This window comes from Chelonus insularis, unplaced genomic scaffold (assembly GCF_013357705.1).
Source record: "Chelonus insularis isolate UGA/USDA-ARS -01 unplaced genomic scaffold, ASM1335770v1 contig_94_pilon, whole genome shotgun sequence".
In the NCBI taxonomy this organism is placed as follows: Eukaryota; Metazoa; Arthropoda; class Insecta; order Hymenoptera; family Braconidae; genus Chelonus; species Chelonus insularis.
Genome location: NW_023276783.1, coordinates 1,890,811 through 1,915,303, shown reverse-complemented (window position 1 = coordinate 1,915,303; position 24,493 = coordinate 1,890,811). Strand labels below are relative to the sequence as shown.

Genomic DNA, 24,493 nt, shown 5'->3' with positions numbered 1-24,493 from the left:
TTATAGAAACATTTTGGTTTATGTAGTAAAAAAAAATAAAAAAATATAAGAACATGAGTTAAATGAATATAAGGACGGTGTCTAAGTTCTAACCGCTTTAACTTTCTGTATATTACCTTCATTTTTGCTTCAATTTAAGACGAATAAACCTCTTATATTAGATAATTGCATGCCATTCAGAACAGAAAATTGAAGAAAAAATTGATAGAATTAAACTAAACGAAATTTTCCTGAATTTGAACCTGCAGGATTGAAATTTTTATTTCAACATTAAGTTGTTGCAAGTAAATTTATAAATTGAAATTCTTTTTTTCTTTATATAATTTTCTTAAATTAGTAACATTTGTTAATAAATGTGTGGTACAAAACTCCATTAAAATAGTGATTTAAGTAAATATCGAGCATAAAAATGGAACTTGTAAAAATATTTGCAACAATCTAATGATTTTAGTTTATAGTTACTACAGTACGCATATTCATGACTTTGGATTATCACTCATTTTTGTTATTTGTATTGTTAATTTAGAGCCTGGTTTATTATCAGATTATTCAAAAGACTAGTTAATAGAGAAGTGCATTGATTGCTTAGTGTTTTGTATTATAATGTCTTATAATTTCTAAGCAGCGTTACGCATTTCTCTATCCATTAACAAATTGCAAACATTAACATTAAAATATTTGTCATATTAATATTAGTAATGTATGTACATATAATATAATTTAATGAAGTCTACAATTTATCTTGAAATGATAAATTAACATTTTTACGGTTTCATGCAATAATTTAAAAACGGACGAATCTGAACATCACATTCTATTTTTCCGCATTGCAGGCATGAAAGTATTATAAATTAATTTATCATCGTAAATTACTTAATTATTAATAACTGCCAACAAAATAATTGAATCATTATTTGTAATCCCGTTTGTAAAATTTTACATATAATAATTTACTCAAATTATTGCAAAAATTGATATAAATTTATCTAATTTAATTATTTTTTTTTTTTTTAAATATTTTATTCATTTAAGTTGTCACTTTTTAATCACCAAAAATAAAAAAATTTACTTTTATTTCTGGATTATTATTTGACTTATTTAATTATCAAAAGTAAATCTCAATATTTTTGCAATAACTTAATGAACGATTATTTTATACAAATTCTAAGATATATATCAAATTCATTTATATATTTTGAATAAATCAAATGCTCTATGAACTGTAGATTTTCTTTATCTAAGTTTCAAAAATATAACATTCAATTGATTCAAAATTATCGTCTACTTGTATATATCATGTGAATTAATCAAACGAATAATTGTGAAACGTCTACGCTTCACAATCATTATATTGTTTAGTTAGCTTGATTAATTAAACCACAAACGGAAGAACGTTGATGTCTCTTAGTAGAAGTATAAAACCGAGTGTCGGCAAAATTTTACCCTCAGGATATTGCGCAAGAATTACGACCAGCGCAACTAGAACGCGAGTCAGAAATGCTGCCAGGTGAATTGCCTGGTGTCGTCAGTCCATTGTGACCCGCTCCGACGAACCGCAACTTTCGATGATGAGATCCAAGACTTTTGCTTGAATTTAGAGATCTATTCCCGTTATAACGAAGCTGCGAAGTTGTTGTCATTGCGTAGGATTTCAAATGTGACTTGATGGAAATTGGCAATGGTAATTGATCTATTTCATAAACTGTTGTTCGTGCTACGATTGCACGACATGCCAATTCTTGTAAGCTAAGAACTTTATTTGATCTCCATAATCTTTCCATTCCATTTCGATGCAATGCCATACGCGATAATTCAGAAAAACTTTCCCTTATATTAAAATCACAAAGAGGTGATACCTCAAAAAATGCCATATGATTCTTGGCAGCATATGCCTCTGCATCTCGTTCTCCAACTTGTCGCTTAAAAGCCAGGTGAAGTCGATTACCAACCAATACTTTTGGAACACCTGGAGCATGCTATCGAACAAAGTAATGATTAATAAATTTTCATACTTTCATTTTCATTACTTCCAACTCATTTTTACCTCTTCTACTTCTTTTAGCCATCTGTCAATGCCATCAAATGACCATTTATTAGTAATATCATAGACTAATAAAACTCCTTGTGCTCCTCTTGAGTACGATCTGATTATCGTACAGAAACGACCTTGTCCTGACGTATCCCAAAGTTGTAATTTTACTCTTTTTCCATCAAGTAGAATTGTAGTAGTTTTATAAGCTATAAAAAAGTGAATATTATTACTGTGAGAACAAAATATGTAAATACTAAAATAACAAAGATATCGTGAGAACTATGTATGTAAGAATAAAGGAACATGTCAAGGTAAAAGAGCAACAATGAAATAAATACATGTGTGTGTGTATATACCACCGCAGAACGGAGACTCAGAGGAACCGTCGTCGAGGCCGCTTAATATTTCTTGCTTTCCAACGTCACTATCTCCAACCAGAAGAAATTTCAAAAGATAGTCGTATTGTTTCTCTTGACGAGGCTTTGTTGTGGCAGCCTCACCCGCAGCCATAATAATCCAATATCGCAAACTTTAAGCATACTGTAAGCTACCCTCTGAGCGAAAGTCGCCCTGACTTAATTTTTGTTATGTTATTACTTTTTTTGACCTTAATTTGCAATAAACACCTATTTTTTCATCACTATCTCTCACAATTCTAATTACACACTAACCTCAATCGTTCCAAACAAGATATTAAAGCTTTCCTAACATCTGCGATCAATTTTTATTTTCGACCACAACAAAATAACTCCGTTCACCATCGCAGTACGATTGTAATTCTGCCGTGTGGTGTTTTTTCAAAGCTATATATAAAGGAATAGACAGAGAGAGAAAGAAAAAAAATTAAGAATGGTAAAGTAGTTATCCATCTTTTCTTTAGTTGCATTACATTTTTCTCGTTGAAATTAAAAAATTTTCATGAAGATGGCGCTCATTGATATTTCTAGAAGTTCAATTCATGCCGACAGAGGGCTTTGGCAATGACGTTTATCCATAACCTCGGAATGTAAACACTGTCAACTTCTAAAAATAAATAAATATAATATTTTTGTTCATTAAAGAATAAATATTATTAATATTTAATTAAAACTTTAAGGTATTTATATAATTAAACATATATTTATTCAACTACCTGCATATTCATTATTATTTCAACGTAAACAATTTCTTGAAGTACTTGAATAAATTATATTTATTCAATCTTCTAGGTTAAAAAGTTTATTTTTAATTATTATCATATGAAATGAATAGTAACAGTATTGTACTTTCAGATAATTGAAAATGGTGTGCGAGAAGTGTGAGAAAAAACTAGGCCGTGTAATTACGCCAGATCCTTGGAAATCAGGAGCTCGGAACACAGTAGAAAGTGGAGGTCGCAAAGTTGGAGAAAACAAGGCTTTGTCTGCTAGTAAAGCACGATTCAACCCATATACGGCAAAATTTGAGACCTGCAAAATATGCCGACAAAAAGTTCATCAAGTTGGATCGCATTATTGTCAAGCCTGTGCCTACAAAAAAGCCATCTGTGCTATGTGTGGTAAAAAGCTCATGAGTACAAAGAATTACAAACAATCTGCTACATAAACTTTTGTTGTCGTGTATAATAAAATGTTTTTTATTTTTAAATATTTTTTATTTGTAAATATAAACTTAAATTAATAACAAAAAATTTGATATAAATGGCTGTTAGTCATAAAGTAATTGCGGAAATTTTTCATTCAAATGGAAAAAAGAGAATGTCTGTATATTATTGAAAATATTCTGATGATATTATTAACTCAAATATTTAATCAGTCACTCAATTAATAATATGAGTTTTAGCTTAACAAAATAACAAGAGAATATAAAAATACCATACTGCTTAAAAATAATAAGGATAAAATTTATTTTTTGTTATATAAATGATAGTTAATTACAATGTAACAACTATTCACCACATTACAAGAAATATACAATGTCTACTATAAGTAACTTTATTTATTAACAATCGATTATTATTAACAAAAACTATTTTCAATATATCATATATATTTTGATTTAGTAACTTAATAATCATTGATGTAAATTTTCATTTACTTCAAAGATCTTATTACAAAAATTAATTATTCTAAATGCTCTATTAATTATTATTTATCTCTCAATCATTCGTAAGTAAATACTAATTTTTATCTAAGCAATTTATACAGTCTAAAAGTTATATACAATTATTTAATGATCAGAAGTACATGAAATATTAACGTAAATTAATATCAGCCCAATAAAAAAATATATTTCTGCGATACCAACACTTAAATAATAGGAAAAACATATAATTGTAAATTTCTGATTACGATTGATTTAAATCATTGATAACAATAATCATAATAATTAATATTACTATTTATATACTGCAATACGATATTTATTCGACAGAAATAAATTAATGTGAGGGAAAAAATTTGATCAATGTTTGTGTTTATATAATTATAAATAAATGTTCAAAATGAATTGATACCTACGAATATTCATGAGCAGTTACTTAAGACAATACTGTTGACTTTGTGTAACGATTCTTTACCAAACTAAATATTCAATTGTTCAAAGCGATTGCCAAGTCAAAACTGTTTTTATGGCACACAGCTTTTTCATACTTATGTAAATAAATATTTCTTATCTATCCATTAACAACTGCAATTTTTTATTCAAAATAACATTATCAACTCTTTAACTGTTGCGAAATAAAAACATTAATAATTATCTCATGTCTACGTGATTAATCAGTACCACATAATTTATTTTCAATGTGCGTATATCTGGCATCATATTCAATAGTTAATACAATTAAAATGATTGAAAATACGTCCATAATTCAATTATTAACAGTCTTTAACAAAAAAAATAAACTGCATTTTTAAAGCAATTTAATATCTGGCTATTTATGATGTGCTTTTTCTTCACTGGATGCCACTACAATATTTGTAACTGATTGAGGTTGACTAGAGCCATTACCCCAAGGATTTTGATCTTTACTATCCCCTAAGTACATCCAATGATCAAATTTTTTATTAATAGTTGAATTATTCTCTGACGATTCTAGTTTTCCTTTCTCTGGAGTTTTAAATTCTGATACATAAATTGCTTGTTTGTCAATGGAATGTTCTTTATGCGCTTTAGAAGCATCACCTCTTCGTGGAGGAACTGGTGGCTTTTTTCCAGGTACAGATTTACCATTTGGAGTCACTGTAACTTCATTTTTGCTAAAAGGTTTTGCTTGTTCACGATTAATCTCAATTTCCGATGATTCCTGTATTATCTCTCTGTTTGGTGAAACTTTTATCTCTGTGATGTAAGTCATTTTTCTCGGAGAATCTTGAATAATGGGTGATGAATTAGAAAGTACTGGCTTTACATCTATTTCTCTTTGACTAAATTCACCAGATTCTCCTACAAGCCCACTATCTTCACTATTTTCTCCGCTTGACACACTGACATTACTTACATTGTGACGATCTCCATTAGGAGAAAATTGACTTTTGCTGTTGACTGTGACACTTGAACCAAGATCGCACCCATCATCTACATCTTCCTCTTCCTCATTTTCTGCAGTAAAATTTGTTCGAGAACTTGAAACTTTGTCAACTTGATTGTCAGTGTTTGGGAAAGTTTTTGGTTCAGAAAAATCTGAATCAACTGACGTTAATCGACTATGAACAGAACAACTTTTGTTATGATGACCATTTTGATCACAGCCAGGACATTTTTTATTAATTATAACTTTTTTCATTGGTTCTTCGTGAACTTCTTTCATTCCTGCATACATAGATATACTGTTAATATTATCACCATTTAAATTTTCATTATGATTTATTTGAATATCTTTTGTGGATTTATTTGTATGAAGATCAAAAAACCTTAGCGCTTTGTCAAATGATTCATTAATTACCGGTGAATCATTTGTTTTATCAATAACTTGATCCTCATCATCTGTAAGAGGTTTTGCCTGTTTAAAATCCAATTCTATTTCTGTCAAAGACGGATTTTTCACAACTTCACCATTATTTACAATTCTAGCCAGCGAATTATCTTCATCTGGATTAAAAGATCTTTCTGCGTGAATAAAGTCTCTAGTAAGCCGTTTACTTAACGGTAAATTATACAATTCAATACTGCAATCACTATTTCTATCGGTAGTTTGTATGGTTGAAGATAAATCTTCTTTCATCTTAATTTCCACAGCTGATTTTGATCGTTCAAGAGTTCCACTACTTTTTTTTCGTATTTTCGGTTTTATTTCAACATCATCAGCTTCAATTTTATTCCAAATAGCATCCTCTAGCGTTCCCCATTCACTAGATTTTTTTAGCTTTCGTCTGTCAAAAGTATTCATGTCATCAAGCTTTGTTAAATCTTCTGTTGACTCCATGATGTCTTCTGGAAGAGGTGTTTTTCGTTTTCTCGACACTGTGTCTACAGACATATCTAAACTTTGAGCTCGCTCTAAAGTTGCTGAACTTTTAGCTTCATATTTAGATAAATCTCCAAGACTTGCAGCTTTTCTATAGCCATCATCTGCTTCATCATCATCCACATGATCTCCTACGTGGGGTACAGGAGTGTGATGAATTGTAATATCAGCAGGATTAAGTTCTATCGTTGTAAAACTATGCTGCATTTCATTATCTGTATCAGACTCAGAATTTCTTCGGTCAGTTGGCCGTTCATTCAATCTGGATCGTCTTACTTGAGATTCATTCGTAATTTCCCTTACCTTTCCTACATAGTCATTCAATGATTCTGTATAATCTGTAATGCTTTCAATTTTATCGTCAGTATCATCTTTCTCATTTTTTGATGATAAAGATGTTTCTTTCTTTACTCCAACTTCATTATCTTTCATAGGTGAGTCAGGGGGTGCAGGTGCTTTTCGTTTGCCTTTCTGTGGACTCTTTTTATCCTCCATCTCAGTGTGTTCATTTAATTTAGGCGATTTCAGCAACTCTGCACTATTTTTTCTATTCTTCCTTGCTGCTATTGCTGCATTATGTACTTCTGCTGGAACTTCTGATGGTATAATTCCGTCCTCTACTTTCAACTTTTTATCGTGGTCTGATTTACTATCAGTCGCATCAGCTCCAATTTCACTTCTTGGATTTTCGCGTTGTTGAAGACGTTCTACATTATTTTTACTGTCACTAATTGACGTCGGTTGAATTACACCAACATTCTTAGAATTGATATGATTTTTATGAATATCCATTTTTCTGGAACTGTGTCGTTCGAGGTTTGTGTTGTGTTCGTTTTGATTTTCAATGCGATATACAGTACCATCGAGTGCAGGCAATACTTTAATACCAAACTTGTAATGATGGTTATTAGCTTTGGACTCTTCGTGTCGTCGTTCAAGCGTATGACTGCCAGGAGTTGATTTGGAGGATTTTAGAGTTGAATTCATAGTAGAATAATTAGAGCTGAAAGAGTCATTAGGGTCAGCAATAAAAAGTCTCTTGGCTAAACTTTTGTCGACTCGAGATAGTTCAGGAATAGACTGGCTTCTATAATGTGGATGGCAAATTCTTGATGGGCTTGGTCCTACAGTTTTCTTTAACAGAGTAGTAGGTCGAGAGCTAGAACCACCACTTTCTACTTCCAGCTCTACATCATATGGCGATGCATAGCTGAGAATGGTTAAAGCATCTTCATAAACCATACTCCGAAAACTAATTTTAACACTTGTTATCCGGTCACCTGAAATTGAAAAATATAAAATTAACTTTCTTGCATTTATAGAGACATCTTAGTGCGTGTCTTAATGATTCACTCCAATTACATCGCCCGATATATCTATGCCTAAATGGCTTATAAACACGCGTCGTGTTTAGTTATATCAACGATTTCACCGCATGCAATGAAACACAAACATAGCGAGAAACCTTGGAGATAATCAATGACTAAAACAGGCACGAGATACTGACCTGGATGAATCCGACCGGATTCTGAGGCGGGACCACGATGAAGTAAGTCTTTAACAAAGATACCTTCTCTCATGTTTCCACATACATTGAAACCCAATCCTGTGAAATCGCGACTCCTTAGGCTGATTACACTAACTCGAGTGGCATTTGGCTGAAAACCAAGTAGATGCATTAATTATACTACCATTCACCAGTTAAATTTTAAACAAATAAACTTAACAAAAAATTCTTTTCTTTAAGAGAAAAATAGAAAACATAATACTTACTCCGAGACAGGAATCATCTAGAGTTCGTCTTTTATCCAATTTATTGCCAGTACCAAGTCCTAAAGATGACCATGGTGATGACCACTTGCTGTAATCTTTGGACTTTGGTGTTTCAACAGAGACTATCGACAGAGGTCGATCCATATTCTGACCACTCGCAGGAGTTGCATCTTTGAAACAAGGATTATCAAAGGCATAAGCATCTTCCACGATCTCAGGATCAGTTACTAGCACCAGATGTTTTCCTGTAACAATTGATTACAATATTTAAATAACAATTAACTAAATATCTTCATTATCGTATTGAATGATTGTACTTTATAAGATGTAGTTAAATTATATGACGTTTGATTACATCAATTGACAAGATGACTTCTGAGTAATTGTCGACTCGATTACGGAATGATGAAAATAGAGGTGATTTAAAAAAAAATCCTTGTGATAAATCTGGATTTTAAAATGTCATAAAAATTAAAATAACTTTTATATTGAATATCTATAATATTATAAAAGCAACCTTCCATGTACAAAAAAAGTTAAATGAATTTAGTGTCAAGGCCCACACGAAAATCAATAATCAGTCAATCAGAACTTGTATTATTCTATCGGATATTCCTTTTGTAGCTTTTTTCGTAGCTTAAATTTACTTATTCATAAAGAATAATTATTTAAACAATAGGCATTATTTTCTAATCGATTGTCTAAGCATGTCAAAATAGGAGGAAGAATTGTGCCACACTGATTGCCAGTGGATGTCGTCATCTGTGAATCTTACAAGGCCGTGTTTGGCCTCGACATCAACAGGAAGGAAACGCATTCCTTCAGCACGCGTTCCCGCTACACCTGTGTACATATACCTCCTATTCAAAGTGTCTAACAATCACTTAATATAAACTGTAATAAAATTATTAAAACACATACATCATTTCTTGAATCATCAGTCAAAGCTCAAGTGCCAATTATTTTTCGTCATACTAGAACGGTGAAACATACATATAAAGTCTGTAAGATTCATTATCTATATTTTGCGCTGAGCAGTGGATATTTAGTGCTATATACGTGATAAGTATTATGTAATAAGTACATAAGACCAATCATGTACATTAAGTATGCGCAACCAATGGCTGCATACTGATCATGTTAAAGCATAAAAAAGTGCAGAGAAAAAAAAATAAAATACGATGACTAAAGAAGAGGTTCATATGTATATATATTATACATAGAATCTACTTAAAGCTAGAAGTGTTTACAATAATATTGCTCCAGTTATCTTCCACAAGATGTTGGTTAAATTCAACCGAGATACTACTGATGATTAAAAAACCAGTTTATGGTTTATAGTCATTTTTCTATTAGTCGACACGTATTTTAACAAATATAGTTCATTATTAATATACATGATACTTGATTGAAATAATTGAGTTTTTATGATTATTGTAGTCTTGCTGATGAAGGAAAAAAACATTCATTTAAGTGTGAATCAATAATTCATCTATTGGCATACTGCAAAAGTATGAAGAAAAAATGCCACGTATATTTTCTTTACGATCTCCTGTATTTTATCTTGATTTTTCCATTCGTCACAGTATGGTTTTCTACGCTTGGCTGATCCTGTATGTGCAAGGTACTTTGTACGTTGAGACCAAGAGTGTACAATTGGTTCTGAAGTATATACTCCAAAGCGTTTTGGAATTAACATCTCTTCTCAATAGGAAAAGTGATTGACTCATTCTTGAGATTTACAATGAAAACAACATTAATATAATGAGTGAGGGAATGATGGGCCGAGGCTACGCCGTTGATGGTGACGCCAGTGGGCGCATACCATGGACGCCAAGGTGAGCTGGCTCGCGTTTCCCCTCTTTCACTCCTCATCTCCTTGATCACTCCTGCTTCTAACCGCGCCTTCTTCTTAGCCACAGGCTCTCTTCATACCGTGTGATATTCCAAACTCGAGGATCATGCGTAATTCTTCATCATCTACACACTAATCTATTGATGCATTCGAAAGGTTTTCCTTGCTACTTAACCCGAAGTAGCTGAAGAACATTAGAAAGACGTGATGATGACTCTCAGAAATTTACTTCTAAGGCCATTATATTTATTGATACATTTTATCTTACTAACTTTGCCTCATGGTCTTCACTAGTGCATTCTATACATAATATACTTCTATAGCTGTTTACGGTGAATCGTATAACGTGGCGAGGCCAACTGCACGTCGTTTACAATTCCCTTTTGCGAAGTCCAACAGTCCTACTCCTCTTCTTAGATGGATTGAACCAGAGGAATCTTCTCTGACAAACTAAATAAGTATCATAAAAATATTTTACGATTCTTTTTTTTCCCTTTCTTTACACAAGCACACTTAACTTTAAACCCACCATATTCTTTAGTCTAAGAAAGTTAATCTTTTTATTTATCTATTATTAGCTTGCTGATAGAGTTTCAATGATACTGTCTCATCCTCTTCATTATTTGGACAAACTTTTTTTATTATATTTGAACTTTTTCGTTGTAAAAGTTACATTCAACAATGTCTTCTACTAAGTTTCTTGATATTCACTTTTTTTTTACTCTTTAATACTTGGTCGAGTGTAAATGAAGTTTTTTATAGTAAATCACAGATTCAGAATCGTTTAAATTCTTCTTTAAATCGATTAATATTTATATGTTTTGAATTTATTTTTCTTTTTGTTGAAACATCTACGACTTCAATTTAAGAGTTGAGAAACGAGTTATTTCATTAAAAACATTTAATAAAAGTCTTTTTTACTTTATAAGTTATTTGCTCTTTATAAAAATATTCTTATCAAGATAAAAAATTTCTCAACTTATAAAACATAAAGAATATCCATAGTCCATATGACTGTATATAAGTCTGTACACGTACACTATTATTTGCTCAAGTATTTTGTTCATATTTAAAAATAAGTTTTCCTCTTGGAGTTGGGAATTTGAAAATAATACTTAGCTGGTGTACAATACAAAATATCGAGAGCAGTTAATTGTCACGTAGGGAGCGCCAGTTTTATAGGTTATAGCTGTTTGTTTGGGTGGGTTGCAAAAGTAGAGATGAAATACAAGGAGAAGCAAAAGGATTGTGTATGATAGCAAGATGTGATTATGCAGAAATGCAAAGGCGTGGCATTTGGTAAAATATAAATGGCTTAAACAAATACTTATTACAACGTTGATTGACCAGTTACTATTACAGCTGTTGGGGTGTAGTGGCATCGATAAAAAATTCAAGACGTAGAAAATAAAGATTGGAATTTATATGAAAACAACTACATAGAATATTTAAGCCATCAAATAAAAGAAAATGTAATGAAATGGCTGAAGAAAGATTGTAAAAGTCTTATCAATAATGAAGAAAATTATTTGAAGACGAGTTATTTAATTTCAATCTAGATTTTTTAGATTCAAAGTATGATTAGAGTGAAACACTTCGAAATATCTATGTTATTTATGCTTAGCTGACATTCAGATGATGTTGAAAAAGCTGAAAAGTATTATAATAAAATTATAAATATTCTAAAGTTGAAAGAACCACGTGTTCATAAAGGTAAAGTGAAAAACGAGAGCAAAGAGATAAAAATATTTTGATAAATTAAGAGATAAGATTCCAATGGATATCATGTGGCTTTATCTAATTTGAGAATGACAACATAACAATTATGGTTTTGCGATGTTAAAAAGTATGACGCGCCTTATGAGTGCAAGACTTTTTTCTCTACTGTCTACGAGAGAGATGATAGAAATTCCTGTACGCCTTAACCACAAGTGAGGAAAGCGTGGGACATGCTATTACTTGTATTCTCATTCACTCATGTTACACACGTTATCAAGAGACATGAGACAACGACCTCCATTCAGGTGTCCTATATTATCAGCCAAATTGTTGTACTTGATTTCTAATTCAAAAAGAAAATAGAAAAATGTTTAAAATTATATATTTTTATAAAAAATATTATTTTCCAGGTTTATCATCAATAGAATAATTTTAAATCAATTGGTTATCAACAATTTTTTGAAGATTTTTAATTCTCTGAATATTTGAAGCCTACATCTCCATAATGTTTATAAGAAAACATGTTTTTTTTTTTAAAATTAAATAGTAAAATAATTGGACTTTAAATAGATAAGTATTTCCTGCTTGTTAATGAATTACTCATTACCGTGATTTTTATTCTATTATTAACCGTCACTAATGTGAGGTTAGACTGAATAACTTTTAAATCTATGTAATAATTTCAGTAAAAATATAAATCTAAGTAAAACTTGAAGAAGAATGTTTGAAATATTCTCTACAACACTGATGACATTTTTAATTATTCAAGAAATTGTAATGATTATTATCAAAAATGAGAATTTATATTAAAAGAAGTTTATCTGAGATTTCGTAATAATGATAGTCTATCAGCAGATTGAATTTCGATGAAAAATTCCACGACAGCAAACACACCGGATGAACAAGGTTTGAGAATATAAAATAAAATAAAAAAGATTTAAAAAATCTCAGTGGACCATAGCCGTCAGAAATCCGGTATTTGGCGCGCGTGATCAAGCTACCTGTTGTGACGGAGAAGACTCTGGATGAAGTGTACCAAAGGGATAGGGACGAAGAAAAAAATGAAAGAAAAATTATTGAGGTACACACCTTAAAATACGGTTTCACCTGTCGAGATTTGAATTCAGTCATCTACATGTCTTTTTTTATCTTCCTGAGATCATTATTTCATTATACTCACTGATCCTATTTTACTCACACTCTTTCATTGAAAAAGAAGAACTTGTAATATGCATAATTGCCGTCTCTTCTTATTCCCTACGATTAAAAAAAAAGAATACCACCAATGTGAAGTCTATTAAAATTATCATTAACATCTAATGGAGTTGAAAGACGCCATCAAGAAGACATTAACGATTCTTTGAAAGAAAAATCCCATTTTATTATGATTAAAAATTTTCTATTTGATTAATTCACTAAATAGTAATCATTCAACTTGGTACATTATTAACTTCAATTTCTAATTCTTAATGCCAGAAAAATAAATTTTTTCTCTTAATTAATAATTTATAACTATGAAAGAATTCATTCATTTAAGAAACATTTTCCCATACTTTTCAAGAACAAAATTCATTTATGCTAGATAGAATGGATGATATTCAATTAGTTGATATAAAGAAAAAAATTTTTGGTCTTTAACAAAATGAATTTTCAAATACTCCAAAAAAATATTTCAAATTAATAACATCATTTATTACGATAGAAAAAAGTTTTTAATTAAGAAAAAATGGTAGTAATCAGAGCTGACAGTAGATTATCTCAATTAAGTAATTTATTTCAACACCATACCAGGAAAATTTTTTTCTCATGATTAATATTTCATTGTCATCAGGAAGATAAATTCCCATAAGAAAAAAATGTAAGATTAATTTTCTGACAGCTTATGAATGAAAAAAAAAAGTATTTTGTAAAAAATCTTTTCCCAATTAAACCTAAGTTTATGTCTTCAGATGTGGATGTCACGTCAAAGAACTCGTGGAGTATTTTAAGATAATTTCTGATAGCTTTCATGATGAAAGCACGCGGTCCAACAACTTGCATCCGCATTTTGCGCGTGAGCATAATTCAGCCAAGTACAAACGTAAAGAGAAAGAAGGAAAGATACCAAGTGTTGCTGTGGCGTGCATTCGTCGTTTGTATACGTGCTCTTGGGTAATATAAGAGAATGCATACGCATCAGGGGCCCTGAGGTACATACCTGCCGCATGCCACTAGTCCTATCGGACTCAACGACCTGGCGGCAAACCTCCCAATACCCGCACAACCGTGCACTTTCTAAAAGGCTTCGTCGATTTCGCCTGTCAAGTAAGATATACACGTGTAGTACTACACGACAATCTAACGATGCTGCGGGTGAGTGCACTTGCAATTCAAAAAGATGATGATGATGTAGGAATAAGGAAAAAAATAGATCAAGTGTCCTGTTGATCAGGCTTTAAATCTCCAGAATCTTTATAACATAAAACGAAAAGAGAAGAAGAAAAGAAGAAAACAATAGAATGGATCTCCATTGAACGAATTTTCATGGTCAATATCTTGAAGATTCAGGTGTGTATTCTGAAAACTATTTCTTTTTCTATATTATTTGATGAAAATTGAATTCTTTACTCCAATATTAAAAGACTGTTATCAATAACATATTAAATCAATAAGTTTGAACAAGTTAATATAATGTACTCAAGAGCACATTTAAATGATAATTTATTTAAATTCCTGAGAAAAATACTTTTCAGGTAAAAATCCCAATAGTTTTTTTGTTACAGCTCAAAATAAATCGGCTTTTAACGAGCGAATACACGACTTGAAATGCACAGGGGAGGAGTCAATGGAGGTAGTAGGAAAATAACTGAAATTCTTCAACGCATTTCACTTTCCTGTTGCTTGCAATCGTCAGCGACTTTTCTACGAGATGAATACACGTATAACTTTTCACATAAACATATTTCTAAAAATTATCAATCTGATAATTCTATTTTATACAGTTGTGAAAAAAAAGGTTCAAATATCCAATAGTTGAATGATCTACCTGTAGAGATGTATAACATTAGTTACAGCCAGTGGAGCAGAGTATGATTGCCACAAAGAATTTTGTTGGCTGCATATGTATAATTCTTTGAAAATAGTCATAGGAAATTGCTCATGGCAATGCGTGCGAAAGATTCCGATCTCTGTATAATGGAAATCAATGTTTGGATGTTCATCGAAGCGCAACGCTTTTTATTCACCATTCGTAGCTATGAACATAGGTCCATGAGGTCGATAAAAACTTACAACTATACTCTACATTTAATTTGGTGATACAAATGTACATATACACCTCAAGGTAACTTTGTGCTCAGACCGTGGATTAAGAACGTGACTGGCATTTACATCATTTAACTACGCAACTTTAGTAAACATCAGCATCATATCCTCTTGCGACGACGCCTTGTCTTATCTTGTTGAGATTTTTCAGCAATACCAACCGAAATTATCCAATTTTTTGAAAAAAAAAGAGTATTTTAAAAATTTTACAATTGTTTACTCTAAAAATGGTTATTGTTATAACATAAATTACCATGTATCCTGTAATTGCACAAGAATGTAGCAAATTATAGATAATGTCAACTGCGATGATTTATCTTTATGAAAAAAAACCATTATTGTTATACTGTTGAAAGTTTAGTTAACTGAAGTGGTAGTAAACAAGGTAATAAAACTTTACTTTCAAATAGCCATAATTTTTAATTGATAAATGATTGATAATCTTACCCTTATGTTTACGCCACTGTCTATAGAAAAAAACGGCCACGGCAAGGAGAAGAATCGTGGTGAAAAATGTCCCAATTACAGCTCCAGCAATACTACCTGGTCCATAGCAAAGTATGGCACCCTGACCTGCGTTCTCCTCCATTCCGTTTATTCGTCGTTATTTTTTATGCCAGATTAAAAGACATATCGTAAACACTTGATCACTAAATTTATCGTCACGATGATTATATACATTCACATCAGGTAATATTTCACCATCGTCGTATCAATTTACAACTTGTCTAAGTCATTGTCAATGAAAACAGGAAGATAGAAAACAAATAACTTTGTTAGCAAAGTTATAATATTGCAGGATGTTATGGAAACTTGAAGAGAAAATTTATTCCGCCACGTAGTCGGAGCGAATGCACTCTATAAGACACCGTACGACGTACTGACTGACCGAGCGGAGGGTTCTCCAATGCCTCCAAGCAAGTCCCAGCCAAGAGATCCGGCGATTGGAGGTACTTGTGTACAAATGAAACAGGTAAGCATTCAGCAACAGGTGCTCCTTCCTTCCGAGTGGGGCATTCCAATCATTGTCACAGTGTCGATTTGTAATCATGTAACATTTGAACCAAAAGTTACATAATCTACTACACCCACAATCATTTTAGTATATTATTATAATTTTTATTTTATATTTATTCATTTAAATAATAAAAATCTGTCAAAAATCAAAAGAATCCACTTGACTTAAATTCAAAAATGTTTGATACTTTTCCTACTATCTACGTTTAATTTATATCTTTATCACAACATTGATTCTTATCTCACATTCTTATTATTACCTTATCAATTATTATGAGGTATTTCATCCGTGATGAATAAGATTAAAATTCAATTAGATTTTTGACATTTCAACAAGTAGTTATACATATTTTTATTTCCACCATACCACGAGTAACATTTTTCTATCGATAAACTAAATATCTACACACATTATTACCATATGTTAAACAAACATTACAAAAAATTTCTACTTTATCGGCAATTAGAAGTTGCTGTTTTACCTATAGATCAAACAATAATCATGACGCTGCATCATCACAGCTAGAAATAGCTTCAGACCTCACGGACGGCAGTTTACGTGTTGGTCTTGTGGTGTTGCATTATACTGTTTTCACTATTCTCTGTATTATTCGTCAGCTGTTTATTTCACATATAAGTTCTCTTAGTGATATTATTCATTTTATCGTTAATGTAATGACCGTAATTCGTGTAGATAAAAAATTAATAATATTTTCAACGTTGTGTCGTCACGTCAATTGTACTAGTGTATATTTAAGTTATACAACGCAAAAGTCAACGAGGCTAAGCAACCAAGCGAAGCCAAGCTAGTCAGCTGTAGTCGGTTGTGACAGCTACAGTGTCATCCAGTGAAATCGACATCAGTGTCAATATTGAAAAAATTACTCAAGTATGTGACAGAGGTACTTGGATTGATGACTATTGTCATTTACTATCTGATTTAACCATTATAACTTGCCGTTGTTATCAAACAAGGCAACCTTAACCTTGAATTCAGCATCATTAGCATGCTAACTGTATTATTTTTGAGAAGACGCTGACCAGCACTTGCGTATCAGCGTTTCCTGCTCTCTTCTGTTATCCATTTGGTTAGCTCTGCAATCAAGATTATTCAAAGGAGAGAAAGTCCTTTACTATTTTCCAAGATGGGCAACTGTTTGAAAAGCAGTGGAGGTGGTCAAACAGACAATGCAACGCTACTAAGTAATAGCGTCGATCCAGCAGTAACTAGAAGCTTGTCGCAAGATCCGCTTAGTGCACAGGCAATGCCTTATAATGTAATAAATAGATCTGTTCTATGTTAAAACATTTATTCATTAGTTATAGCCTTAAAAGAAGCCTATAAAATATAATACTGATTGATTTTATTTTTAGGAGTTGGTGGATTCACGATACCCGGCGATAGCTACGAGAGAAAGACATACACGATCGACAGAATCGAGTATTGGCGGTCTTGGACTTGGTCAAGGAATTGGTATGACTGCAAGTAATATAAGAGGAACTGGAATTATTAATTCTAGTACAATAAATGAAGAAGAACATCAGATGAGAATCGCTAAACGTATTGGACTTATCCAACATCTACCATCAAGAGAGTATGATGGTACAAAAAAAGGAGAATGTGTCATTTGCATGATGGAACTGACAATTGGTGAAGCTGTTCGTTATCTTCCTTGCATGCATACTTATCATGCTGTATGTATCGACGACTGGCTCCTGCGTTCTCTCACGTGCCCTTCATGCATGGAACCTGTCGATGCAGCACTTATTAATTCTTATCATCCAACAACTTAGTTTATTTCTCAATATTCTTATCCAAATATTCAGATGACTGATAATTTGTGAGGATAACGGTTAGGCAATGGCTGTGTAATTTTATCTACACCCAAGAATAAAATGTTAGATATTTAACGAAACTTAGTGTGTAATTGATAAAATGACTGTGGACGATTTATTTGTCTTTTTCTATATTTTTTTTTAACGTTAGAGGTTAATTTTAGACTAAAAAACTATTATCATGAGTATAATAAAATAATGGGTTAAAAAAAAATTGGTGCACGTTGCTATTGCCTAGACTATCCTAAAATAATGAAGCATCACATAATCACGTTGGAAAGCTTTGGTATTACAATATTGCTATATTTTATTGGCTTAAGTAAGGATGAATAAAATGGAGCTGTGACATAGTGGTTCGTTGACGACAAAAATGAATATAATTATAGATTATAAGTATAAATATCCGCTATAGATATAAATATTTGATTAGAAATTTAATACCATTATGATTAACAATAATTATTATCTATTTCTTTGTATGTAATAAGATTATACATTAACTGTACATATTAAAAGAAATCCCATTTTAGCCAAATTATGTTGTGTATCTGAAAATGTATTACACAAGACAGTGGGCTGCTTTTATTCTAATCAATAATTATTATTAGAAAATCGAAATAGAATTAATGTTAAGTGAATTTTTAAAATGCAAATTGTAATTCAGGTACATGATTTGCAGTGTTCATTTTTAGCGCTGCTACAAAGAAAAAATCAATGATTGAAATGTTAGAAATTTTTTTGATAATACATTATAAATCAAATTTTAAATTATTTATTATATAATCTTTCCCTGAAAAACTTCTTCGTATCCAACTATGAATCATCTGATATAATTACATTAGACAATCGTAGAAACTTGATAAACAATATAGAAGGTGAAAATAAATTTATCCGTTGTCTAGTGCGATTTTTCCTGGTCAAAGAAAAAAATAAACACTATTTCATTGATATTGACAAGTAATGAATTTAAAAAAAAATACTGTTTTTAATGTTTAATCCGAGAAAATACATTAATAACACTAATTATAAATGAGCGGGAAATTTTAAAAATGTGTTGCAGTATTTTATTATACTACCATCTGTAATTGGAAATTATTAATAGAGAAACACTGTTGATAACTGACCTTCAAGCAATCAAAACCTCGAAGCTCGTAATTAAAATTTATTTAAAAATCTTCATTAGAAACATGAGTTCATTATTTATTCATTTATCAGGATCATGCAGAAGTAATTTAGATTCTTGTTTGAGACGTAATTATAACTAATACTCCAAAATAGATATTTTCGTGTTGACCATCAGTATCGACATGTTTCCACCATTGGAGCAGAGAATATGGCACCCGATGCGTAGAACGAAACAGAATATAACCGTAAACGGCAACAGCCGCCTCCGGAATCGTCAGTCTCTCTCCGTGTCTCAGGGAAAAAAATACGAGAAATAAGTCGAACTGAAAAAAAAATCAAAGTAAACGTGCTTAAGTGTATAATTGTAATTTGAAAATGAATTAAATATGTGAATTAACAATAAATGTGTATTTTTATATTTTGCCATGAGTGAAAATGATTGTGGTGCGTAGAGAAGCAAGTTTTATTGACGATCGAGTTTGTTTTCCATCGACATGAACGCGTAAGGCGTTAATGGCTGCATACATTTTGTAATCAGTTTGATAATATAGAAAAACGTGTTGAAAATTATTATGGAAATGAATTTCAAATGCAAAATAATTGTATTTTATATAACGAATATATTGTGATTTATGGAAAGGCAGTCTTTTTGTATAATGTCGGTCGCTTCTTTTGGAGCGTCTTCTAAAAAGTTTTTATTTGTTAAAATTTTATACTTCATTTTCATAATATTATGGAGTGTTTCGTCCATGCACGGTCTTCAGGACGAATCCGGACTTTCAGTTACAAATGGCGAAGAAAATGTTCAATGTCCCGTCAAGTGTGCCTGTTTAGGAAATGTAGTTGATTGTAGCAGACTACAACTAGTTTCACCACCTAGTGGATTACCGCCTTGGACCGAAACACTGTAAGTTATTGTAAACATTGTCACCTATAAATTCCAATTGAATAAATAAATAACATTCTGTTTGATATCAATTTTAATCTCTTATAGAGATATAAGTTGGAATAAACTTGAAGATAATTTTACATTTACACTGCCAGACCTTCCACAATTGACTAGTCTGAAACTGAATAGAAATTTATTTAGCCGCATACCAGATCTTTCCTTATTTGGTAATTTAACTCATGTTTCCATGTAAGTAAATACGATTCAATTATCCTTTTATGTATTTCTATCAAGTTTGTTTTTGTTATCATCAATCTTATAATCATTTCTTTTACTTTTTTAGCTCGCACAACAATATTGTTGATATCGATGGAACAATTTTACAAAAATTACCGTACCTCCAAAATCTGGAACTGGCTGATAATAAAATAAAAATATTGAAACGAGGCTCATTTTTAGCACCTAATCACCTCACTCGATTGTATGTTATTTAAGTGCTTATAATAACAAGAGATAATATATTATTTATCAAAATTTTTTAACTTTTTTTTAACTTTCTAGGAATTTAAACCTAAACGAGCTTACAGAAATGGAACCAGGGTGTCTTGACAACTTAACATTATTAGAAGAACTCCGAATAAATAAAAATGGCCTTACTCACATTGTTAAGGATATTTTCATAAATTTGACTCGACTCAAAGTGCTGTGAGTATAAATACCTGACCAGTCGAATAAGAATAGAATGATTTTGGACCGTGACAGATTTTTTTTCACCGTATAATTCTTTTCAGTGAAATTAACAGGAATAATTTACACCAAATTCAGGGCTTGAGTTTTACAAATCTGACAAACCTGCAACAGTTGAGATTGAAAAGAAATAAAATAAATACGCTCGAAGATGGAGCATTCTGGCCGTTAAAAAGATTAGTCCTTTTACAACTGGATTACAATGAATTGACCGTCGTAAAAAAGGGGGGACTTTTTGGTTTGGATCACCTACGAAAGCTTAGCCTATCCCATAATCGGATTAGTAAAATCGAGTCACAGGCGTGGGAATTGTGTAAAGAAATACAAGAGTTGGATTTATCTAATAACAGATTGACACACATTGACCAAGGATCATTTGAATTTTTAATGAAATTAGAAATTCTTCGATTAGATCATAACAAAATTTCTTTAATATCCGAAGGTGCTTTTAATAGTGTCCCTAACCTACGAATTTTAGATTTGAGTTTCAACAAAATATCTTATATGATTGAAGATATAACGACAGGTGCCTTTAATTCACTAAGCAAATTGCAAAAATTAAGATTAGCATCAAATCAAATAATATCAATCAATAGAAATGCTTTTGGAGGTCTGGAGCATTTGGAAGAATTAGATTTACAAGGAAATAACATTACAAGTATTCAAGAAAATGCATTCAGTTCGATGCCGACTTTATCTAGACTTAAAATGAATACAGAAGCTTTAGTTTGTGATTGTGGATTACAATGGTTGAGTGTTTGGCTCAGAACGAATCGACATAATGATGCTAAAGTACGCTGTGGATATCCTCATTGGTTAAAAGGCATGCCATTAACACAACTTCGTAATGCTAATTTCACTTGTGATGAATTTCCCAAGCCACGAATAATTGAAGAACCAAATAATCAAATGAGCATAAAAGGAGAAAATGTAACATTAACATGTCGAGCGACAAGTTCAGCAGATACACCGTTGAATTTCGTTTGGAAGCACGAAAACCTTGAACTACGAGAGGCTGAAATAGAAACTAATATTATTCCTTCAGAACATGGTATCACTGAAGCATCATCTACGCTTTATCTTGTTAATATTAGTCATACTGATGCAGGCAAATACCAATGCATGGTGTCCAATACATTTGGAACTGCTTATTCATCTAAAGCAAAAATCAGTGTCTTAAGTAAGTAGAAATAATAATTATAGCAATATAGTTTATACAATTTCATGATGATTTCTTTGTTCCTTTAGTTTTATCTTATTGAAAAAAAATGTCTATTAACTTCTGCTAGTAGAAATTATCGCTAGTAACAAGAAAAAAAAAAATTTTTAAATAGTTATGCGTGCAATTTCTTTGATAGAATAAATACTTTAAAAGGAACTGGAAAATTTAAACTTATAGTTTTTATATAATATTGATAGCTAATGAAATAATAACAGCAATAATATTCGTAATAAAATGAATTTCAGTTTATCCGTCCTTCTTAAAAACTCCACACGACATTAAAGTTATGTCTGGAAGTACAGCTCGTCTTGAGTGTTCAGCAGAAGGTCACCCTTCGCCGCAAATAGCCTGGCAAAAAGACGGTGGAAATGATTTCCCAGCAGCTAGAGAAAGACGTATGCACATGATGCCAACAGATCCAGTACTTTTTATAATTGATGCAAAATCAGCTGATAGTGGTGTTTATTCATGTACTGCACAAAATCTTGCTGGTCTTATTGTGGCAAATGCAACATTAACCATTCTTGAAACTCCAACATTTGTCAAGCCCATGGAAGATCGAAATATAATTGTTGGCACGTCAGTAGTCCTAGAGTGTATGTCAGGTGGTTCTCCACGTCCACAACTAACTTGGAAGAAAGATGGACAACCTCTTCAAGTAACAGAGCGTCATTTCTTTACTGCAGAAGATCAGCTTTTAATTATCGTTGATACAGTTATGGATGATGCTGGCAGCTATGAATGCACAATGAATAATACTTTAGGAAGTGTTTCTGATGAGGCTATTTTGACTATCAATCCAAATCTATTGCCAATAGTTACTGAAAATAATATTTTAAGCATCGTAATAATTTCAATAGTCAGTTGTGCCGTTGGAACTTCAATCATTTGGCTCATAATTATTTATCAATCTCGAAGACGATTACGTTCAAAACAAGGACTCAATGGACAAGTGCCAATAAGTAATGAAGCAGTAATTACAGATGGACAAACAACACAATTATATCTAGATTCAAGTTCGCAGCATAGTAAAGACAGTGGGACAGGTGATAGCACTAATCCCAGTAATGATCAACTACAACTTTGTTTACCTGGTAAATAATCAATTAAAAATTTTCTACACTAGTATAAGAGCTTTCTAAGAAAGTAAATGAAAATTTTTTTTTACTTTTTACAGAAGAAATCGTTACCTGTGTTATTAATAATGATGAAGACACTACTGCTGTCAGTGATGATCCTTTATTAGCCTACACAAATCATCAACGAACTATTAATGTTGAAAATAATGGTATTTCGTAAGAAAGTAAGAAATCCTGAAGAGAAAAAAAAGAGAGTAAATGTAAGAATCTAAAAAAAGAACAAAAACTATAGTATTAAAAGGTTCGTTAAGTGAGGTAATGCAGGAGGGAGAAAAGTCCTCAATAACGAATCGACTAATTTAATTAGAGGCCTTGTGTCATCAACGATCGCTCAGTATTAGGATAACGATGAATACAAATGAGTATATAAAGTGGAAATGTCGGTATAAGAATTAGTATTTTAAGACATTTTAAAGAAAATTATTAATGCCTAGTTGATTAACTGTGTACATATTTGATTCAAGAAAGAAAAACAAGCCATCTATTGATGTTACAAAAATGAGGTCTTAATTGAAAAATTAAGAACTAGAGAAATTAGTAACATCAGCCTTTTTTGTGATAGTTATTTATTTTAGAAATAAGCCGGCTTCAAGGTTATTTATAGCATAGTATTTCGAGTATGCATCTCGACCCTCATAGTACTGACGTTGTAGTAGTCCTTTTTATTTTTTTTTATTTGCGCCAAAGTGCTCATTTGGATACTTTGTCGATGGTCTTCCTTACGAAATTCTTTACATTTTAACTGGCAGCTGTTTTGAGTATCCAATAATTTGATTTTTTCAGTCAGTTACAATTGTATTGCTCAGAAAATATGGATGAATTGAATCCATTTTTAAGTATGTACCATAGTGAGTTGATCACTATGGTTTTAACAATCCTTAGTATTATAGAAATTTAATTAGTGAATGGTATAAGATTTTGTTTCTTGTTGATTATTTGCGATATTTAAAATTATAAGCCAATATTATGGGTTATTTTTCAACAAATTTTTGTATATATACATATACATAATATATTTGTTTTACATCGCGCTTACTATTTAAGCATACATGAGCTGCTGTGAAATTTACTATTTTCCACCGAATATCTAAATCGAATATGCTTTTAATATCCAGGAATATATATATATATATATATATATATTAAAAATGGTATATTAAAGATAAATATTTATATATATTATATTAATAATAATGATAATAATAAATAAATTTGATGTTTTTTAAGCGCGACAAATAATTTTTTGGCAAAATAACGGTATACATTTTTAAAAAAGAGTGGCTTAATATTTAGTAATTTAAAGCATTTAAAATTAATACATGTGAATATTATTGTGACAGATTATAAAAATCTAATTTATATGTATACATGATGTACAAGTGAAAAAAAACA

At 31.3% G+C, this 24,493-nt stretch overlaps 5 protein-coding genes and 1 long non-coding RNA gene across 8 annotated transcripts; 4 read left to right on the top strand and 2 right to left on the bottom strand.

Moving 5' to 3' along the window:
- Positions 1-1,135: 1,135 nt before the first annotated feature.
- Positions 1,136-2,806, bottom strand: Rab40 (RAS oncogene family member Rab40). Of its 2 annotated transcripts, none has more exons than XM_035092970.1 (3): positions 2,371-2,806; positions 2,045-2,238; positions 1,136-1,976 (listed from the first exon to the last, which is right to left on the bottom strand). In XM_035092970.1, the coding sequence occupies exons 1-3, from the start codon at positions 2,540-2,542 to the stop codon at positions 1,446-1,448; spliced, it is 897 nt and encodes a 298-aa protein (XP_034948861.1). In that variant the 5' UTR covers positions 2,543-2,806; the 3' UTR covers positions 1,136-1,445. The 2 variants fall into 2 exon arrangements, with proteins under 2 accessions (XP_034948861.1, XP_034948862.1); XM_035092971.1 differs by having other exon boundaries at positions 1,138-1,976; positions 2,389-2,806.
- Positions 2,807-2,985: 179 nt separating this feature from the next.
- On the top strand, positions 2,986-3,658 carry LOC118072837 (cysteine-rich PDZ-binding protein). Its single transcript, XM_035092972.1, has 2 exons — positions 2,986-3,128; positions 3,304-3,658. The coding sequence occupies exon 2, from the start codon at positions 3,314-3,316 to the stop codon at positions 3,614-3,616; it is 303 nt and encodes a 100-aa protein (XP_034948863.1). The 5' UTR covers positions 2,986-3,128; positions 3,304-3,313; the 3' UTR covers positions 3,617-3,658.
- A 486-nt stretch (positions 3,659-4,144) lies between these two features.
- Positions 4,145-16,257, bottom strand: LOC118072623 (uncharacterized). Its single transcript, XM_035092639.1, has 4 exons — positions 15,574-16,257; positions 8,250-8,494; positions 7,984-8,134; positions 4,145-7,756 (listed from the first exon to the last, which is right to left on the bottom strand). The coding sequence occupies exons 1-4, from the start codon at positions 15,713-15,715 to the stop codon at positions 4,944-4,946; spliced, it is 3,351 nt and encodes a 1,116-aa protein (XP_034948530.1). The 5' UTR covers positions 15,716-16,257; the 3' UTR covers positions 4,145-4,943.
- On the top strand, positions 12,264-15,511 carry LOC118072624 (uncharacterized). The gene is made up of 3 exons (XR_004691023.1): positions 12,264-12,904; positions 13,773-14,370; positions 14,586-15,511. It is a non-coding gene; the product is annotated as an uncharacterized lncRNA (long non-coding RNA).
- A 421-nt stretch (positions 16,258-16,678) lies between the features above and the next one.
- On the top strand, positions 16,679-18,747 carry LOC118072830 (RING finger protein 11-like). 2 transcript variants are annotated; one of them, XM_035092960.1, is made up of 3 exons: positions 16,679-17,045; positions 17,177-17,420; positions 17,518-18,747. In XM_035092960.1, exons 2-3 carry the CDS (start codon positions 17,289-17,291, stop codon positions 17,935-17,937), a joined length of 552 nt encoding a protein of 183 aa, XP_034948851.1. In that variant the 5' UTR covers positions 16,679-17,045; positions 17,177-17,288; the 3' UTR covers positions 17,938-18,747. The 2 variants fall into 2 exon arrangements, with proteins under 2 accessions (XP_034948851.1, XP_034948850.1); XM_035092959.1 differs by having other exon boundaries at positions 16,679-17,420.
- A 432-nt stretch (positions 18,748-19,179) lies between these two features.
- On the top strand, positions 19,180-23,318 carry LOC118072634 (leucine-rich repeats and immunoglobulin-like domains protein 3). Its single transcript, XM_035092654.1, has 7 exons — positions 19,180-20,011; positions 20,099-20,242; positions 20,337-20,474; positions 20,555-20,698; positions 20,785-21,920; positions 22,208-23,056; positions 23,140-23,318. Exons 1-7 carry the CDS (start codon positions 19,737-19,739, stop codon positions 23,259-23,261), a joined length of 2,808 nt encoding a protein of 935 aa, XP_034948545.1. The 5' UTR covers positions 19,180-19,736; the 3' UTR covers positions 23,262-23,318.
- The last annotated feature ends 1,175 nt before the right edge of the window (positions 23,319-24,493 follow it).

Bases quoted from the DNA above. Each gene is read 5' to 3' on its own strand.
- Rab40 (XM_035092970.1), bottom strand. From the start codon at position 2,542: ATGGCTGCGGGTGAGGCTGCCACAACAAAGCCTCGTCAAGAGAAACAA. The intron at 2,239-2,370 runs GTATTTATTTCA...ACTTTTTTATAG, and splicing joins TGGTATATACACACACACAT to CTTATAAAACTACTACAATT. The intron at 1,977-2,044 runs GTAAAAATGAGT...TTTGTTCGATAG, and splicing joins GGCTAAAAGAAGTAGAAGAG to CATGCTCCAGGTGTTCCAAA.
- LOC118072837 (XM_035092972.1), top strand. From the start codon at position 3,314: ATGGTGTGCGAGAAGTGTGAGAAAAAACTAGGCCGTGTAATTACGCCA.
- LOC118072623 (XM_035092639.1), bottom strand. From the start codon at position 15,715: ATGGAGGAGAACGCAGGTCAGGGTGCCATACTTTGCTATGGACCAGGT. The intron at 8,495-15,573 runs GTAAGATTATCA...CAATTGTTACAG, and splicing joins ACAGTGGCGTAAACATAAGG to GAAAACATCTGGTGCTAGTA. The intron at 8,135-8,249 runs GTAAGTATTATG...CTTGGTTTTCAG, and splicing joins TAGATGATTCCTGTCTCGGA to CCAAATGCCACTCGAGTTAG.
- LOC118072830 (XM_035092960.1), top strand. From the start codon at position 17,289: ATGGGCAACTGTTTGAAAAGCAGTGGAGGTGGTCAAACAGACAATGCA. The intron at 17,421-17,517 runs GTAATAAATAGA...TTTTATTTTTAG, and splicing joins CACAGGCAATGCCTTATAAT to GAGTTGGTGGATTCACGATA.
- LOC118072634 (XM_035092654.1), top strand. From the start codon at position 19,737: ATGGAAAGGCAGTCTTTTTGTATAATGTCGGTCGCTTCTTTTGGAGCG. The intron at 20,243-20,336 runs GTAAGTAAATAC...TTACTTTTTTAG, and splicing joins AATTTAACTCATGTTTCCAT to CTCGCACAACAATATTGTTG. The intron at 20,475-20,554 runs GTATGTTATTTA...TTAACTTTCTAG, and splicing joins CCTAATCACCTCACTCGATT to GAATTTAAACCTAAACGAGC.